This window comes from Phoca vitulina, unplaced genomic scaffold (assembly GCF_004348235.1).
Source record: "Phoca vitulina isolate PV1807 unplaced genomic scaffold, GSC_HSeal_1.0 scaffold31, whole genome shotgun sequence".
NCBI lineage: Eukaryota > Metazoa > Chordata > Mammalia > Carnivora > Phocidae > Phoca > Phoca vitulina.
This window is the reverse complement of record NW_022589734.1, coordinates 496,482-514,277: the sequence shown is the minus strand read 5'-3', so window position 1 is coordinate 514,277 and position 17,796 is coordinate 496,482. Positions and strand designations below refer to the sequence as shown.

Sequence of the window (17,796 nt, the reverse complement as noted above, 5' to 3'; positions counted from 1 at the left end):
CCCGTCGGCGCCCTGCGGGCAATGGGGCTTCAGCGCTCAACCAGGCGCATGCGCGGCCCTCTTTCTCCAGAGGATTCCTCCGGTCACCTGGACGACCACATTTCAGACACCTGCCCCTCCCGGTCCCTTCTCGCTCTTGACTCCTCCAGCTGGTTCTCACCTCTGGCCCCCCTCCTTCTCCTCCCGCAAGCACCGCTAGGCCTTCCCACGGCAGCGAGCCGACACCCGGGCTTCCACTGACACGAGCTTCTCGGCGCGGCTTCCGCTTCCGGCGAGTATTGTGTGTCGCGCTGCGGGGCGGGGGCGGGGGGAGGAGGAAGGAGGGAGGCAGCGCTCCGGCGGCTCCGCGCCCCGCACTCCCGGACCTGAAGCCGGGAAGGTAGGTGCTGTCCCGCCGCCGCGCCCGGGCCCTGGGGCCTGCCCCTGCCGGCCGGCTCCGCACGCCGCGTCCCAGCGCCCCGCGACTGCGTCACCGGCCCCCCGCACGTAACCACAGCTGCCTCCGCCCGCCTCGGGCCCGGGCGGACGTTTTGCCGCCCCGGCGACGTCAGCGCGTCCGGCGTTGCTTGGCTACCCCGCCGTTCCCCCGTCCCGCTGCCGCTCGCCTCCCCGGGTGAAACTCTGACGCCGTCACCGCGGGCCTCGGCTGCGTCATAGCGGCGGGCATCCCACCTTCACGTCACACCTCCTCCTCACCTGGACACGCATTCCTCCCTCCCTGTCAACCACGACGTTTCCTCTCCCCCTCTCCAATCCCCTTACGCCAGATCTGGCGAGAGAAGATGGAGACGAGGGTGGGACTGAGTTGTGGACGACGCTCAGGAGAGGGTCGCAAGGTGGGACCCCGGACAGTGGTAGAAACAAAATGAGGACGTCCCTGAAGTTTGCCCTTCTACTGAGACACGAGGAATAGAGGGAAAGAAATGACCAACCCAGAGGCACCCGAGGCCTCACTATGGCTGTAAAGTCCTCTCTCTGCTTTCCTAACCTTTTCCCCATTTCTCTTTCACACCACTTCTTTGCCAGTCTAGATCCATCCTGGTCCCTAAATCTGCGTACAGTTCAACTCACCCCAGGTGAGGAGGCCACCTTATTTCTAGAAGAAAGGGGCAGGTTCACTAGTCAAAGTTGGTTTCCCTTCGGTGAAGAAGAATCATCTGACTGAACTTCTCTCCTGGTTGAGGGAAGAATTCAGGTCCAAATAAATTATGAGCTCCTATTCCAAATTAAAACACTTTTCGTGTGTGCCATCAGTATATACAATAATCATTGTTAACCCAACTCATTACATGGCCACTTCTCTCATAGCACTTAGACCTACTAAATTTCCTTTCTTCTGTTGAGTCCCTTGGTGTGGGGGGGAAGGGGGGTGGATAGAGAAATCAACTATTTCATGGATAAAAGTGGTGATTTTTTAAGGAAGGAGTGGGGGACCAGCCTTCTGCTTTATAAATCCCTTTGATGCATTTCCAGTATTTTGAGCCTTCACTTGAGAGAGACTTTGATTGACTCTTTACTTTTTTTTCTCTAATTCCCAACCACTCCAGAACCTATTAGTTGGAGGCACAGCACCTCCAAGGAATTAGTTTTCAGTAGCTATTTCAAAAGACTCCAGTCACTGCTGAATATTTAGAAAAGACTTGTCAGCCCTCTTTTCAAGAGCATATATTTTTCGAGAAGTATATACTAATAAACTTTTTAGTGTAGTTGCCACATATTTATCACTTTTCAGCAGTTCCAAATGTCCAAATGCACACAAAGAAACGGGATGTTGTGTGAATCATTTCATTCCAAAAAGGCACACTTCCTCTAGACTAGTGTGATAAAAGAAAGAATAATTTCAAATTTTCCTGAAAAGAGCTTGTTACTCTTGCCTAACTTATTCCTTTTCTTACCCTTTGAAAGAGTGACAGAACAGTGGCAGAGAAGCTTATGCTTCAAAGAGCTATTGTAATAAAAATTTTTCTGTAATATTAAACTTTAAAATATACTTAAGAAATCTTAATTAATATTTTGACTTTTATGGCACTTTCCAGTTTCCCAAGCTCCTTTCTTATCTATTAGAAAAATATGTCAAACTAGGGATACATTGGTCTGTTTTTAAGATACATGTGGGATAAGTCTGGATTAGGAGAAATATGCTGGACTAGAGTTGAAGGAAGCCTCTAATGAGAAAGCAGAGGTAAAGACAAAAGAGATTGGTGGTTGGGTGTCAGTGTGCTGAGGAGGAAAAAAAAAATAGATTGATGGCTGGGAGTCACAGGTTTTGGAAACAGAAACAAAAAAGAGGTTGAGGGGGACCTGGATGGCTCAGTGGGTTAGGTGTCCAACTCTTGACCTTGGTTCAGGTCTCGATCTCAGGGTCCTGAGTTCAGGCTCTGTTTTGGGCTCCACACTGGCACGGAGCCCACTTTAAAAAAAAAAAAAAAAAAAAGGTTGAATCTAGTGGGAGAGAAGATGTAAAATACCAAAATAGGGCTAACTGCAGTTAGGATTTATCATGGGAGTAAATGTCAGGCCAGGGGTACAAAAAAATTAAACCACCAACTAATATTTTTCTCTCTCTGCCCCTTTCCATCCCTAAGTTAAATAATGGCAGAGACAAGTCTGTTAGATGCTGGGGCCTCTGCAGCCTCCACAGCTGCAGCGCTGGAGAACTTACAGGTGGAGGCGAGTTGCTCTGTGTGCCTGGAGTATCTGAAGGAGCCTGTCATCATTGAGTGTGGACACAACTTCTGCAAAGCTTGCATCACCCGTTGGTGGGAGGACCTAGAGAGGGACTTCCCTTGTCCTGTGTGTCGAAAAACATCCCGCTACCGCAGTCTCCGACCTAATCGACAACTAGGCAGTATGGTGGAAATTGCCAAGCAGCTCCAGGCTGTTAAGCGGAAGATCCGAGATGAAAGCCTCTGTCCCCAGCACCATGAGGCCCTCAGCCTCTTTTGCTATGAGGACCAGGAGGCTGTATGTTTGATATGTGCAATTTCCCACACCCACCGGGCCCACACCGTCGTGCCACTGGATGATGCCACACAGGAGTACAAGGTGGGGAACCAGACACATGATGCCAAGGTGGGGCAACAGAGAGGAGCACAGAGGATGGCAGACTCCCTGGGTAGAGGATCCTAAGCTGAGGGCAAGACTGTATCTGGTCCTTACTCTCTAGTCACCTCAGAGTTATATACACAGAGGGCACACTACATCTGATCAGTTATCCTCAAGCATGAAGAGCAGTTTTGAGGTGCGCCTCAAAATTGCTTTCTGACTTTTCCTAACATCATTTGAGTCTTATGGGTGAATATTGGTTTGTGTGGTCTTATAATGTATCATTTTTTATAAATGAATGAAACCACTTGGAGATGGTCAAACTTAGGAGGAACTGAAAAGTGGTCTGATTTCTTCGGTCTGTCCCCCTGCTCAGAATGTTCCTTATTTTCCCATCAGTATTGGGAATACATAACATTAGTTTAGACTGATCCCCGCCAGACTAAGCTGAACTTGTCTGCCATTTGTATCTGCCTAGATAATAGATAATGTGGCATCAGATTTAATTACTGTTGGGACACAGGGTAAATGTTCGAGTAATAGGAACTAAAGATTTTAATATCTTAGCACTGATCAAGTATTTTGTTTAATTATGTTAATAAAATCTTGGACACAAGATTTAAAGTTGTTTACAGTATAAGTAATAAAGACTTTATTATATTTGTAGGTGGTTTGAGTTGGATGGGAGGACAAGTGTAAAGAAGGATATCTGAGTACAGAAAGTCACTTTGACCATAATAGGCAGTCACTTGAATAAGAAAATGATAGGATTGGGGAAGGACACGGAGTTGGTGACAGCTGGACAACTGTGAGATTCAGTGAGAGGAAAGTTTGGAGAGCAAGGAAGATGATGGGGACAGGCTGGCAGCAGGAGGAAGGACCAGAAATTGACACCCCAAATGACAGGCAAGGAAGGGAGTGGGATCAAGAGGTGATGAGATGGATAGGAAGCAAATAAATGGTTTAAAATAAATGGGTTAACCTCTGAATGTAGGATGTACCAGCCAACCCTAAATGCCACCTCTCCCACTTCCCACCCTCAGGAAAAATTGCAGAAGTGCCTGGAGCCCCTGGAGCAGAAGCTGCAGGAGATCACCCGCTGCAAGTCCTCTGAGGAGAAGAAGCCTGGAGAGCTCAAGGTAAAGGCAGATGATTCCATTTGGGCTGCTCTGCAGGCAGTTAACCACACATTAACCACACATTCTTTAATCCACCAGTTCTGATTCATTCAAAAAATGCTGTTCTCTCAAAAACAATGGTATTTTATTAGGCTTCTTTGTCATTATACATTGTACTTAAATTATTTGTCATGATTTAAGTATTGAAGAGAAGGATGTAGGAAGTGAAGGACAGACAGCATCTTACGTGTGGCAAGTTGAGGGAGTTCATGCCCATTGGTCTCCTTTTTTCTTGTAAAGCAGGGAGAGAGCAGGGATAGGAGTTTCTTAGAGAGACTGAGGAGAGAAGAATTTGGAAAGGTTCACTGGGGAGAAAGAAAGAAGAAGCTAACAAAAGAGCTCCCAGAACTGCCCAGTGACTTTAGGACCACATTCTCTTAAGTAAGTTCAGGTATGCTAGATGATGTTAGTTCTCCTAGACTGTTGCTCTCTCCATCCTACATCTATAGGATCCTATCTATCCTTCATGCAGGATAAAAGCCACTTCCTATACAGCCTTCCTTGACCCTTCAGAAATTAACTTTCTTAATTTGCATATAATTTTGCTTCTCTTTCATAGCATTACCATATTTGTAGCATGCGATTTTGGTATCTGTCTTATTTTATTGGACAGTGAACAATTCTTAATAGTGGCAATAATAACTAAGTATTTATTGAGTCCCGTTTATGAATTCATTGGGTGCCATGACATTCCAAACTTACAGGGTTGCATTAGGTTTTAAGGTTCTGCCCAGGTTAGAGTTCTAAGAGTTCAGGCCAATGAACATGTGGGACCTAGAGGAGCTGTAAGACAAAGGAAAGGGAGTCCTGGAGGTCATCTTTAGCAAAGATGAACTTAGATACCTTGTAAAGTGGGTATTATTACCCTCAATTATCACAGGAGGAAACAAAACTTGAATAAGTATCTAGTCCAAGATCACACAGCCAATATGTAGCAAAATCAGGGATACTAGCTCTGCATGAATCCATAAGTATGTATTAAGCTTCCAGTATAGGCCAAATTCTGACACTGGGGAACAATGATGAGCAAGAACACAGTCCCTGTCCTACTTGAGCTTACAGTCCAGTGGAGAAAATAGATAATGACATGGCACGAAAGCACAGTTGCAAATTCATAAGAAGACAACATAGAAATTTGACCTCATTAAAAGCTTCCAGAAGAAATAATGAATTTTTGGAGTTGAGATTTAGGGATCACCAGAAATTAAACACAAGTTTGAAAATAGTAGAAACACTAATTTTTTAACAATAACAACATTTTGATAGAAAGCAAGTATTATTAAGTATTACTAAGTACTACCTTAGTCCTTTATATATTTGAATAAAGCAAGCATTTGAATTTTTTAAAATTATAACTAATTTTGATTGCAAAGGTGAACTTTAAAAAAAAGTTCTTTGTTCTTTTGGAGGGCTCCTGAGAAACTTAAAATATGTGAAAACGAAGCTTATTCCCAGTCATTAACTTTCCTGTTCCTGTTGATCACCTTCTTAAAGGTAAAGGATAAAGAGGGGAATAAAAATTTTTTAAAACCTTCTAAATGCTTGAACAGATCTGTGGTGTTTTTAAAAATTCAGTGGTCTCTGAAACTACCACCAACATTCCTTTTGTGACCATTTAAATTCTCCTTCCTACCTCTCCCTCATCCCTACTTCCAAAATCAGACCCAGTGCCCCTTTTAAACATAATTAGTAATTAAGCATGCTGAAGGGAAAATTATAGATAAAATAACTTACCTGCATAATTTTAAAAAGAGACTTATGCCCAAATACACACACACACACAACATAAAGGAAAGTGATTTATATAAAATCTCATATGTAAATATTTGGGCACAACTACCCTGAAAGACACCACAATGTAGTTTTATCCTTGTACGTATATGTGACATCATCAACAATGCAACAAATACAAATTCAGACTGAAATAATTGCATAGTAATGTTGACAAGCACCACAAGCAGCTTAGCTCTTGGTGACATAATTTTTCAAAATGATAAGTAACTTTTGGTAAAGTTCTAAGAAAAAAATACAGTCTTAGTTTTATTCAGCCATTTCTGAAAAATTCAGGTATATTAAAACTGGGTACAAATTAACTGTTTAAATTACTATGTATAAAATGACATTCAAGTCCAGGCCTATGTTTTTAAATATACAGCAGAACATAGAAAATGGTGCAGGACGGTGCATGTTGCAGAGTCATCTCACATATTGGAGTGCTAGCAGCCTTACTAGAGTACCCCCAGTTATGGCAAACAAAAAAATGCCCCTTGTTTCCAAAATATCCCTAGTGGGAAGTAAGAACCTCATTAAGAACCACTGCCTTACATATATAGAGTGAAAAAAAAAGAGAAGGGATTATGGGATTATATAAAGACAGCCCTTTTGCTTCCTATTTACCACAGTTATGAATCCTAAATTCTACCCATACATCACCTCTCAACATACACCAACACACACGTGTGTGCACACACACAAGGAAAAAAGTTGTATTTTACTTAGGGGTTAAATAAAATTCAGTTACTTTACCAGCATAAATGAGTTTATTCAGGAATAGCAGAGAATTGCTATTCAGGACAAGCAAGCTAAGGCAAATCCATAGGCAAGTGTAGAGAACAAAGGAGAGGACCCCTCTTCTAAAGAGGAAAGGAGGTAGTTGGGAGGGGCTCTTATAAATGAAAAGTCCTTGACGTGCCCTGGGAGTTCAGAGTATAGTGACTTTTCATTGGCTGGGTTGTGACAGTTTGTCACTGGCTGGCTTGTTGCCCTGCAAAAAGGAAACCTTCCTTCCTCCTGTTGGGGTGGTTAAGATAGGATGGACTTGCAAGGTACATCTCTTCCAATTGGGTCTACAATTGACCAGGGGTAGGGTGTGAGTGCTCCCCCTGCTGGCGTCCTGACTCCATTTTAGTGAGGTTTCCTTTTATAATTTCCACAGGGTAAATGCTGTAAGAATATATTTTGTTCCAGTGTGCACCTGAGAATGCAGCAGTGGAATGGGAAACAGCAGCAGCTCCAGAACTGGAGCTAGCCAGCCTCTGCTGAGAACTAGCTTGAAATCCAGAAACACCAGGCTTCGAAGGCCCACACTGGCTTTGCAGGCCCTCTCTATTCACCCTCAGCCCTGCCTTTCCATCCCTATCTACTTTTTACTTCCAGATTCCCTGTCTCTGCTTCTCTTTTACTTCCCTCTTGGGTTTACTTTTCCCCATCAGTCATGTGACACTTGGGAGACTCCATCTGGGCAGATCATTTGTTGCAGTGGAGGTACAAAAGGAAGGACATGCTAGGTGATAAGCTTCAGAAAGTATTATGGCTGGTGTTTTAGTACTATATTATCAAATTTCAGGAAGGTTAGAGGTTTAATTCTGTGTGGTAGCTGAGAGAAAACATATTTCAAATTTCAACAATTAATTCACAAACTTCTGGAACTTATTCCTGGGATGGGAACTGTCAGTTCTCTGAAGTGACTTGAAACTATTTAACAGGTTCTTCCCTGAAATCTATATACAGTTGACCCTTGAACAAGGTTAGCAGTGCAATGGAAAATCTGCATATAACTTTCAACTCCCCAAAAACTTAACTCTTTTTTTTATTAGTTTCAGAGATAGAGTTTAGTGATTCATCAGTTGCATATGACACCCAACACTCATTACATCACGTACTCTCCTTAATGCCCATCACGCAGTTACATCATCCCCCACCCACCCACCTCCCCTCCAGCAACCTTCAGTTTGTTTCCTATGATTAAGAGTCTCTTATGGTTTGTCTCCCTCTCTGATTTCATCTTATTTTATTTTTCCTTCCCTTCCCCTATGCTCCTCTTGATTTGTTTCTTAAATTTCACATAGGAATGAAATCTCATGATATTTGTCTTTCTCTGACTGACTTATTTCACTTAGCATAATAACCTCTAGTTCCATCCATGTCGTTGAAAAACTTAACTCTTAATACCTTACTGTTGACCACAAGCATTAGTGATGACATAAACAGTGATTAACACCTATTTTATATGTTATTTGTATTATATATTGTATTCTCACAATAAAGTGAACTGGAAAAAAGGAAATGTTATTAAGGAAAGCATAAGGAAAAGAAAATACCTTTATGGTACTATACCCTATTTATGGAAAAAAAATCCATGTATAAATGGACCCTCACAGTTCAAACCTGTATTGTTCAACAGTCAACTGTATGTATTTTGTAATAACCCCTTACTAAAATCTTACTGATTCTGATACTTTTCCAGTTGGTTCTCTGGTTTTTAGAGGGTAGATGTCTGGCAATATACAAATGATTACCATCTCATCTCTAACTTTCCAGTACTTATTTTTTTCCTTTTCTTGATAAATTGCATTAGCTAGAACTTTAGAGTTGGAAATAGCAGATATATCTTGTATCCATAATAGTAGATGTCATTATATTATTGAGTTCTTATATCTTGCTTTTTTTTCACTAAACCATAGAAGTACAGCTTTTTTAAGAAGTTAATAAAATTAAAAATTTTTTAAACACTGATTTTTTTAAATTCCCCAGTGGTCTTCATTCCCGAGTAATCAGTAAGGGTGACATTGGGGAAGGAGCCATTACTTACAGAAGGAAATTTCAATGGAGAGAAACATGAGTATCCTGTTAAGCTATTTCCATTGACACTGGAAGTCTGTGTTAATTCATACACATGGTGGGTAGGGTAAGGCCCCACTGGCCCTGCTAAATATAACACCTTCCCACTTTTCTCAGAGACTAGTGGAATGTCGCCGGCAACAGATCTTAAAGGAATTTGAAGAGCTTCATAGGCGGCTGGATGAAGAGCAGCAGATGTTGCTTTCACGACTGGAGGAGGAGGAACAAGACATTCTACAGCGCCTCCGAGAAAATGCTGCTCACCTTGGAGACAAGCGCCGGGACCTGGCCCACTTGGCTGCTGAGGTGGAGGGCAAGTGCTTACAGTCAGGCTTCGAGATGCTTAAGGTTCGACCTTTGCCCCTGCATAGCCCCTCAGATCAAGTGCAGTATAGCTTTGCACAGGCCATTCTGTCAACCTGGGATGCTCACTCTTCTGCTCTGCTTCTCTAATCCAGTTCTTTATTCCAGACATACTCAAAGGATCTTTTTCTATAGAAAGGCTTCTCTGATTTCTCCCATCCCCTTCTAATCATTTCTGTGTTCTTATGTCTTGTGAACAATTATGTGCTTAATTTGTACCAAAGAAAAAAATTCCGTTTGAAAGGAGGGAAATCGAGTCTGAATTAGTGAAAAAAACTATACATTAAAAATTATGTAAATGTAGTTGCCATTACTTTTAGGTCCTGGAACTTGATTTACCTACTGCTAAAAAAAAAATACAAACCTAGTTTGAAGGACACTTGAAATTATGTATAAATAATATATTACTTTTGATATGTAAATAATGCCTCTAAAATGTTTGAAATAATTTGTTCTTTTAAGCAGATGAATGGTGTTAGCAAGGCTGTAGGAAATATGTCTCTTATTTTAGAGATCAGATTACCAACATTTGAATCAGTGAGGCTTCGTTGTACATTTATCTGCATGTTATGTATTGCTTGGTACTTATTCTTGTGTCCCTTCATGTATGTGTGTTCTGCCTTCCACATTAAACTGGGAAATCCTTGGGGGGCAGAGATTTCTCTTCTTTGTCTTCTGGACCCCAAGTATTCACAAATCAGGATTGGCACACAGTTATTAATATTTATTAACCAGTACCAGACAGGGATAACAAACAACAACAGGAAAGTATGATTCATTCCTATGCCACCAGTCTATACTGATCCTCAAGGAGACAGGTGTGTGGTTGGTACTTGGGGGACAGAGTAAAGAGCAGACAGTGCAAATGTCCTTTGCATTGAGCTCCCAGTGTCCTTAAGGAGCAAGACAAAGACACAAGAAACCATTTGGAAGTGATAAAAATTACCAAGCTTCATGCTAACCAAAAGTTGAAAATAGGGATCAGGTCGAGAGATGTACTCAGATCCCTCTGGAGCTCTTCCCCTTGCATTGTGACCCTTAGTTTGCCCTATTCCTATTGTATAGATCTAGGACTTTGGGGAGGGGGGAACCTTTTGCCTGTAGGACCCTTGACTACCAGGACCAATATTGCTTTCTTTTCTCCTTCCCTCTAGGATGTCAAAAGTACCCTGGAAAAGTAAGTGATTCTTGCATCTCTTTGAGTGAGTTAGGTCTTAGCTTAGAGACCAGGAGTACAGTAAGGAGTTAGGGGAGAAGGATAGGAAAGTCACGCAGTGTCTGGGTAGGATGTGGGAGAAGATTCATTGCATCCATGAAGCCAGTTAGAGAGCAAATCATTGGGAGTAATAGTCCATTACCTTTTCCCCTTTGAACATCAGGACTAACCTGGTAAGGAAGATACCAAGGTAATGTAGAACCAGATTCTCCCTGTGCCTGTGGGTGGAAATGTGTCCAAACAAGACAGACAAAGGAAGGGGTTGGGAGAGTGGGGAGAGTGATTACTACTTGCATGAAATATAGTCATACCCCCAGAAAGTTCTGAGACTCATTCTTAAAATAAGGCTCTGTTCAGGGAGCCATATGGCTCTCCATAGATTGGCAAAAGAAAGCAGTAAGTGAATACTTGTCTTCAGAGAGGAGGGAGAAAGTGGGAGGATGGAGAATTTTAGTTTCTCCCTAAAGAGAATATCTGCATACTCACTCAGCTGGAGCTTCCCCTGACCCTGCCCTTTCTTCCCCTATCTCCCTATCCCTCCTAGATGTGAGAAGGTGAAGACCATGGAGGTGACTTCAGTGTCTATAGAGCTGGAAAAGAACTTCAGCAATTTCCCCCGACAGTACTTTGCCCTAAGGAAAATCCTTAAACAGCTAATTGGTGAGTTGTTCCCAAAAGTAAACTAGCAGAGGGAATCAGCAGAGAAGAAAGTCTTTAGATCCCACTTTATCTGGGCTTAACTTATCCCATCTGTCACTTTTTGTGCCTATCCCTTTACCTGGCTTTCAGTTTCACTGTGAGTAACAGAGCTTAGGTGTCATCTACTCTTAGGTCCACACTTTTCTAAATAGGCACCCAGAGAGGTTAAATAATATGCCTAAACTTGTCCCCTCCCCCGCCCGGCCTTGAGAGTGAAAGGGAGTATCATTAATATTTACGCAAAGAAAATAGTCGTGAACCAGTTCCAGATACATGGTCACCCTATCCCTAGACCATAATGCTGTCTTGCTGTGTATCCTTCTAAACATTTTCTGTTCTTTCTGGCCCTTAGACTGTGACTTGTGCTTCTTCACATAGTGAGATGATGTCACAGGGTGGTGGAGAAGGGATCAGGCAGGAGCCTAAACCATCAGCCCTTGCAGAATCAAGAGATCATTAGCTGTTTACTTTAGGGCCAGGGTGAGAAGGGAAGCCATTGTTCCCTCCTTTCCCTTAGGTGAGACCATGGATTGAGAAAGTTAACCAAACCCCACGGTGTTCTGGGGACCTTTAAGGAAGCAGGCTCTGTAAAGGCAGGCTGGAAGAGTGAGGCAGGGGCATTTAGCTATTCCCATCCTCATCTAGCTCCCCACTCTGGCTTCTCCCGCCAGCGGATGTGACCCTGGACCCAGAGACTGCTCACCCTAACCTAGTCCTGTCAGAAGATCGTAAGAGCGTCAAGTTTGTGGAGACAAGACTCCGGGATCTCCCTGACACACCACGGCGGTTCACCTTCTACCCTTGTGTCCTGGCTACTGAGGGCTTCACCTCAGGCCGACACTACTGGGAGGTGGAGGTGGGTGATAAGACCCACTGGGCAGTGGGCGTGTGCCGGGACTCCGTGAGCCGAAAGGGCGAGCTGACTCCACTCCCTGAGACTGGCTACTGGCGGGTGCGGCTGTGGAATGGGGACAAATATGCAGCCACCACCACGCCTTTTACCCCTTTGCACATCAAGGTGAAACCCAAGCGGGTGGGCATATTCCTAGACTATGAGGCCGGCACACTGTCTTTTTACAATGTCACAGACCGCTCTCATATCTACACTTTTACTGATACTTTTACTGAGAAACTTTGGCCCCTCTTCTATCCAGGCATCCGGGCTGGTCGGAAGAATGCTGCACCACTTACCATCAGGCCCCCAACAGATTGGGAGTGACAGGTAGGGATGTGGGAATAATTGGGGTGAGTCAGGGTCAAGAGCTATGGGCCTTCCTTCCTGTGACCTGCTGGAACGTCTTCGTGTCTGCCTGGTTCCAGTCCTGCACTGTCTAGGAGAGGCATCTTGGTTTCTAGAATGGTTTATATGGAGGAGTAGATAGGACTGGTCTGGGATGAGAGCACAGCTGTGTCTCCCTTCTGTCAGGGTGGGGAGCTAGTTCCCAGGGGTTGTCTCCCCTGAAGTCCATCAGGTTTTTCTATTGCACATGGATAGGTTGGGAAGGAAGGAGAGGCTTTTCCGGAAACAGAAAGTCTGTGGGAGGGTCTGACTTGCTCAAAACCAGAAGAGGAAACAGAAACCCCTGTACATCCTTTTAGGGGGTTCTTTGACCCAGAATGGTCTTATTTCTTGAGGAAGATCAGAGGGGTCTGTGTACCTCTAGACTAAAATAAAGATGAATGATAGTTGCTCTTATGGGTCTAGAAGTTAAGGAGTTTTTTTTGTTTTGTTTTGTTTTTTTGAGGGCAGAGATTGAGCATCAAGATTAGAAAGAAAGTTGGGAAAGGGGCTAAAGGAACAGATTCCTAGTGACCAATGAAGGGGAAAGGGGTTTCTTTGGTCTTCCATTCCCAGAGTAAGTTGCCATTATGAGTAGGATTGGCCAGAGGTAGGAATGTGGGGAGGAAAGGGTGAGAAGAAAGGAGAGGAGAAATCGGGTCCCTGCCTCAGCCTTCAGCAAAGCTGGCTTAGTGCCTGCCTCCTTTGAGTTGGTTGTCTCTAAGATGTCGGTCAGTCACCTTTCTCCTGCAGAGATGAGGTACCAGAGACCCCTCAAGACACATCTACCCTTTCACTGCTTTCCCAAGGGAACCTGGAAAGGACAGTCAGGTATTAGAGGAAAGAGAAAGGTTTTTCTATCCAAAGCCCTGGGCTTAAAGAATGTTACTAAGTAGCTGCTCCCAAGTTGTCAGCCTTGTTCCTTGGCTAAGGTGTCCAAGCCAAAAAGGGAGAAAGGAAATAGAGTCTTCCTCACCCTGAGGACAGGGTAGAAGAGAGGGTGTGTAGAGGGAAGGGTAAGATAGGCAACTTCCTTTAGCCTGTGTGCATATGGCCTGGAACTAGTGTTCACAGGAGCCAGTCTTTTGCTTTTTTGTTGCCATCCTTCACCTTTTGCCATTTCCCCTATCAGAGAATGTAAATCATTTTAACATTAGGCCAAAATAAACAACTTGTAGGGTACATATGTTGTCAAAAAAGGTTAAAGCTATGCATGCCAAACCGAACTAAAATGATTTGGAATATCTGCTATTTGGGTGATCAGGGGTTCACAGAAGATTGGGACAAGAAACTGCAGTTTATTGAGGGTGTTTCAATTCCTCCTACCACCTCAACAGGACTTTGTCCAGACTCTCCTCTTACCTTTGTGCCTTGACTGTGGTTCTTTGTGGCAAGATGCTTTGGTTGGTAAAACAATATGGAACAAAGGATCCACTGAAGTGATCTCTGTGTTGTGTGGTAATTTGACGATGGCCTTGTGTTGATGTGTAAGAGTCACTGGTGTTAAGAATGCATGATCCTGGGGTTCGCCCTCAGTGATTAATCAAGGTCTGGGGTGGGCCTGGATGTCTACATTTTAAACATACTCCTCATTTGAATTTAGGGATCCTTGTGAAATTAATCCCAGAGGAGGTTTTGGCCATTTCTCCTGAGCTGGAGGCCTGGTTTCCTGCATGGCCTGATGGGGTTTGAGAAGGGAGAGAGGCCTTATTCTCTCCTTAATGCTACCCTTTCCCTGTCTCAAGGTTCATTCATGTTCTGCCGCTCCAGCTCACATCCCTCTACTTCTGACTTCAGGAACTGGTGGTCATTAACTATGAGGCAGAAGTAAACACAGGATGTCAAACAGAACAAACAGGAGACAGGTCAGAGTAAGGGATGTGAAGTATATGATTGGAATAGGGGAGGTGGGGGAGGGGTGAGTTTCAGGAGCAGGAGATGTCAAAAGTTTCTGTGCTCCAGTACCTAAGACTAGAAGTTAGCTAGGATCACCTACTGTGTGTCCAGCACTGCATAATGGGAAGTGGGGTTTTTTTTGTTTTTTTTTTTTGGTAAGTGGAAAAAGAATGGGAATAAGCTGTGCTTCCTTCCTTTGACCACCCTCATAATCCTTTCCAATTTCACTCCCACTGGTACCAGTGCTTTTTTTGAATGTATAACTTCTGTTCCTTCAGTCTGTAGATCTTTCAGGCATCTGCCTTTGGCTTCAGGAGCGTAGGGCAGAAGTTCTAGCTGGGTATAAATTGCACATAAGCATCTCCCCAACCTATCTGCATAAAGAGACCAGTCTTGTGTCCTAAAAATGTTTTGCAGTTTAAGATCATCTCCTGTTCACTAGACTTTCCTACCTAGTATAACTGATCATGGGCTTGAGGAAGACTAGAAGGTAGCCAAAACTCAGACAGGGACCCTGGACTTGGGTTGCAGGGGTGGGTGTGGGTTTACAAATAACTGGGGTCCCTGAGGCCGCAGGGTGGCGCCGGAGTAAGGATCGCGGAGAGAGCCTCGCGGGCCCAGGAACTACACTTCCCAGGAGGCCGTGCGCGGGCGCCTGAGGCGGGGCTATCGGAGGGGCGGGACCTGCGGACTGTCGTGTGTGAGGCACTCGAGCGGCGCAGATGGCTGGGCCGGTGAAGGACCGCGAGGCCTTCCAGAGGCTCAGCTTCCTGTACCAGGTGAGTCCGCGTCGGGGGGCGTACGGGGAGGCGGCCGGATGTGGCCGGCCATGAAGTAATGGTTTCCTTCCCCCAGGCCGCCCACTGTGTCCTTGCGCAGGACCCCACGAACCAGGCGCTGGCGAGGTTTTACTGCCACACGGAGAGGACCATCGCAAAGCGGCTGGTCTTGCGGCGGTGAGACGCTCAGGGAACCTGGCGGCGGGCGAGAAGCATGGGAGAGGGAGCGCGGGCGCTCGGACCACCATCCCCTTCCGTCCGCAGGGACCCCTCGGTGAAGAGGACCCTTTGTCGTGGCTGCTCTTCCCTCCTCATCCCGGGCCTCACCTGCACCCAGCGCCAGAGACGTGAGTGCTCCTGATGATGTGGGGGTGATTGAGGAGCACCAATGGGCTGGGGAGGAGACCCCCTTCCTCGCTTTAGATGGGCGTCTGGCGTGGGATTTACAGCAGCCGGCTCTTTCCAGCTCTGGGTTGAATTGCTAACTTCACTTGGACCGTAGGGAATGATGTTGCCGTAAGACGTAACCCACCCATACATACTAATAGATGTTATTTTGCATGGTGGAGGACAGGACTCACATCACCATTCGTTCATTCATTCGACAAATATTTTTCTGAGATGAGTCAAGTATTGTACAAGATCCATTATTCTCACTGAAATTATAGTCTGATAGGACAGACTAAGAAACAAGGTAGTATAGAAAAATGCTTTACTTGAGGAAGTAAAATGCTAAATTACTTATACTAGTAGTCGTGCGGTTCATGATAAGCAAAAGGAGTGAGAAATGGAAATTCTAGGCATGTGTGAGGACTCTGAGACAGGAGAGCTTGTGGTGCTGTCAAGGAGACTAGAGTTCAGGAACCTGGAGTTTGAGGTAGGCAAGGGCAAAAAAACATGAGGCTGAAGAAGGAAACAGGGCAGATCTTGAAGAGGCTTGTTAAGGAGTTTGGACTTTATCTTAAGGGATACCAAGAAATTGACAGACTTTAAGCAGAGGTAAGACGCCTCAAATTTGTATTCAAACTTGGGGAGTGTTGGAATTCTTACTGAGAAACAGTGGAGGCAAAACTGGGTGCAGGAGACCTTTTCTTCTCCTAAACCTGGGCACTTCCCTCCTCCTCCCCACTTTCACCCAGGCTGCAGGGGACAGCGCTGGACAGTACAGACTTGCCTAACATGCCAACGCAGCCAGCGTTTCCTCAATGATCCTGATCATCTACTCTGGGGAGACCGGCCTGAGGCCCAGCTGGGGAGCCAGGCAGGTGACAGGTTTGTAGAGAAAAATTGGGGATGCCCCAGAAGATAGGCTTGATGGGGGGCATAGAGGTGAAGAAAACACACAGGTGGATTCTGGATTGGTGTGAGAGGTGCTACAATCTTAAAAAACTCAAATTCTCATCTACCCAGATCTCAAACCACCACAGCCCCTGCCAAATGCAGCTCACCCCATTCCAGCCCACCTCCCTGAGGAGAAAGTGTAGCCTCAGAGCTCCAGTCACCAGTGATGGATTCACCCTCTTTCAAATAAAGTATAATTGTGTTTCACTTTGTGTGCTTCTGTGAGTATTTCAGCTTTTTATTCTATTTTCCTCTGTTTCAGTTTGTATTTTTCTGTCACTGGCTAACCTCTCTGTCTTTACCCATGCTCATATTCCTACCATTAAGGGAGATCCTGATTTCCATAGACCACTTGACCCCACTAAGCAGCTTCCATTTCCAGGGCCCTGACCCCAGTGCTCCTTCATCCCTGCTTCCTCAGTACAGTGCCACATTTGGAACTCATGGTCCAGGGTTGTCTGTAAGAGCTTGAGCCTCCATAGAGCATTTATTTAGGTAGCCCTAACTGTTGACTAAAGGGCTAGACAGACTACTGATACCACTGGTGTTGTTGTTGTTTTTAAGATATTTATTTATTTATTTATTTATTTATTATTAGAGAGAGAGAGTGAGAGAGAGCACAAGTGGGGGCAGGAGGGGAGGGGCAGAGGGAGAGGGAGAAGCAGACTCCCTGCTGAGCAGGGAGCCCAACTTGGGGCTCGATCCCAGTACTCTGGGATCATGACCTGAGCCAAAGGCAGATGCTTAACTGACTGAGCCACCCAGGTCCGTGGTGTTGTTTTTATTTATTTATTTTTTTAAAGATTTTATTTATTTATTTGACAGAGAGAGACACAGCGAGAGAGGGAACGCAAGCAAGGGGAGCGGGAGAGGGAGAAGCAGGCTCTCTGCGGAGCAGGGAGCCCGATGTGGGACTCGACCCCAGGACCCTGGGACCATGACCTGAACCGAAGGCAGACGCTTAACAACTGAGCCACCCAGGCACCCTCTGGTGTTGTTTTTAAACAAGGAAAAAACTTTAGCGGTTCAGAGTGGCTTCAGATCCTCCAGACTCACTCAACCTTTCCCAATCTCTCGGTTTTCTTTTATAAACCTAATAAGGGAAATTGTACAGATCTGAACTAACAAGGTCAAACGTGCTAATGAAAGGACACTGGTGGACACTACACAAGTATGCCCCATAGGTAAACCCTCAGGGTTTTCTTGAGAATAAGTAAATAACAAAAATTGTTTTATTTGATACCTAGGAAACTTATTCAAAGATAGAATTTCAGACTGACCACTTTGCTCGGTGCCAGCTAATCAATTTACCTCAAACATACAAATAAAATTCACTGTTCTCAGAATGCAGTATTTTTTTTGTCCCTTTCTCTTATAAAT

General features: G+C 44.7%; 2 protein-coding genes and 1 long non-coding RNA gene across 10 annotated transcripts in view; 2 read left to right on the top strand and 1 right to left on the bottom strand.

The window, feature by feature from the left end:
* The window catches only part of LOC116644937, a 40,659-nt gene extending 40,406 nt beyond the window's left edge, over positions 1-253 (bottom strand). For both annotated transcript variants that reach the window (XR_004301854.1, XR_004301855.1), the window contains exon 1: positions 161-253. This is a non-coding gene — a long non-coding RNA (uncharacterized LOC116644937). The remainder of the gene's footprint in view (positions 1-160) is intronic.
* Positions 254-299: 46 nt separating this feature from the next.
* Positions 300-14,801, top strand: LOC116644935 (E3 ubiquitin-protein ligase TRIM39). 7 transcript variants are annotated; one of them, XM_032424810.1, is made up of 9 exons: positions 408-1,076; positions 2,586-3,045; positions 4,089-4,184; positions 8,961-9,191; positions 10,361-10,383; positions 10,967-11,082; positions 11,793-11,977; positions 12,276-12,343; positions 14,146-14,225. In XM_032424810.1, exons 2-9 carry the CDS (start codon positions 2,593-2,595, stop codon positions 14,189-14,191), a joined length of 1,218 nt encoding a protein of 405 aa, XP_032280701.1. In that variant the 5' UTR covers positions 408-1,076; positions 2,586-2,592; the 3' UTR covers positions 14,192-14,225. The 7 variants fall into 7 exon arrangements, with proteins under 7 accessions (XP_032280695.1, XP_032280696.1, XP_032280697.1 ...); XM_032424805.1 differs by adding an exon at positions 303-379 and having other exon boundaries at positions 1,027-1,076; positions 11,793-14,213; XM_032424806.1 differs by adding an exon at positions 304-379 and having other exon boundaries at positions 1,032-1,076; positions 11,793-14,213.
* On the top strand, positions 14,794-16,620 carry RPP21 (ribonuclease P/MRP subunit p21). The gene is made up of 5 exons (XM_032424811.1): positions 14,794-15,075; positions 15,152-15,252; positions 15,340-15,422; positions 16,215-16,347; positions 16,486-16,620. The coding sequence occupies exons 1-5, from the start codon at positions 15,019-15,021 to the stop codon at positions 16,544-16,546; spliced, it is 435 nt and encodes a 144-aa protein (XP_032280702.1). The 5' UTR covers positions 14,794-15,018; the 3' UTR covers positions 16,547-16,620.
* Positions 16,621-17,796: the final 1,176 nt, after the last annotated feature.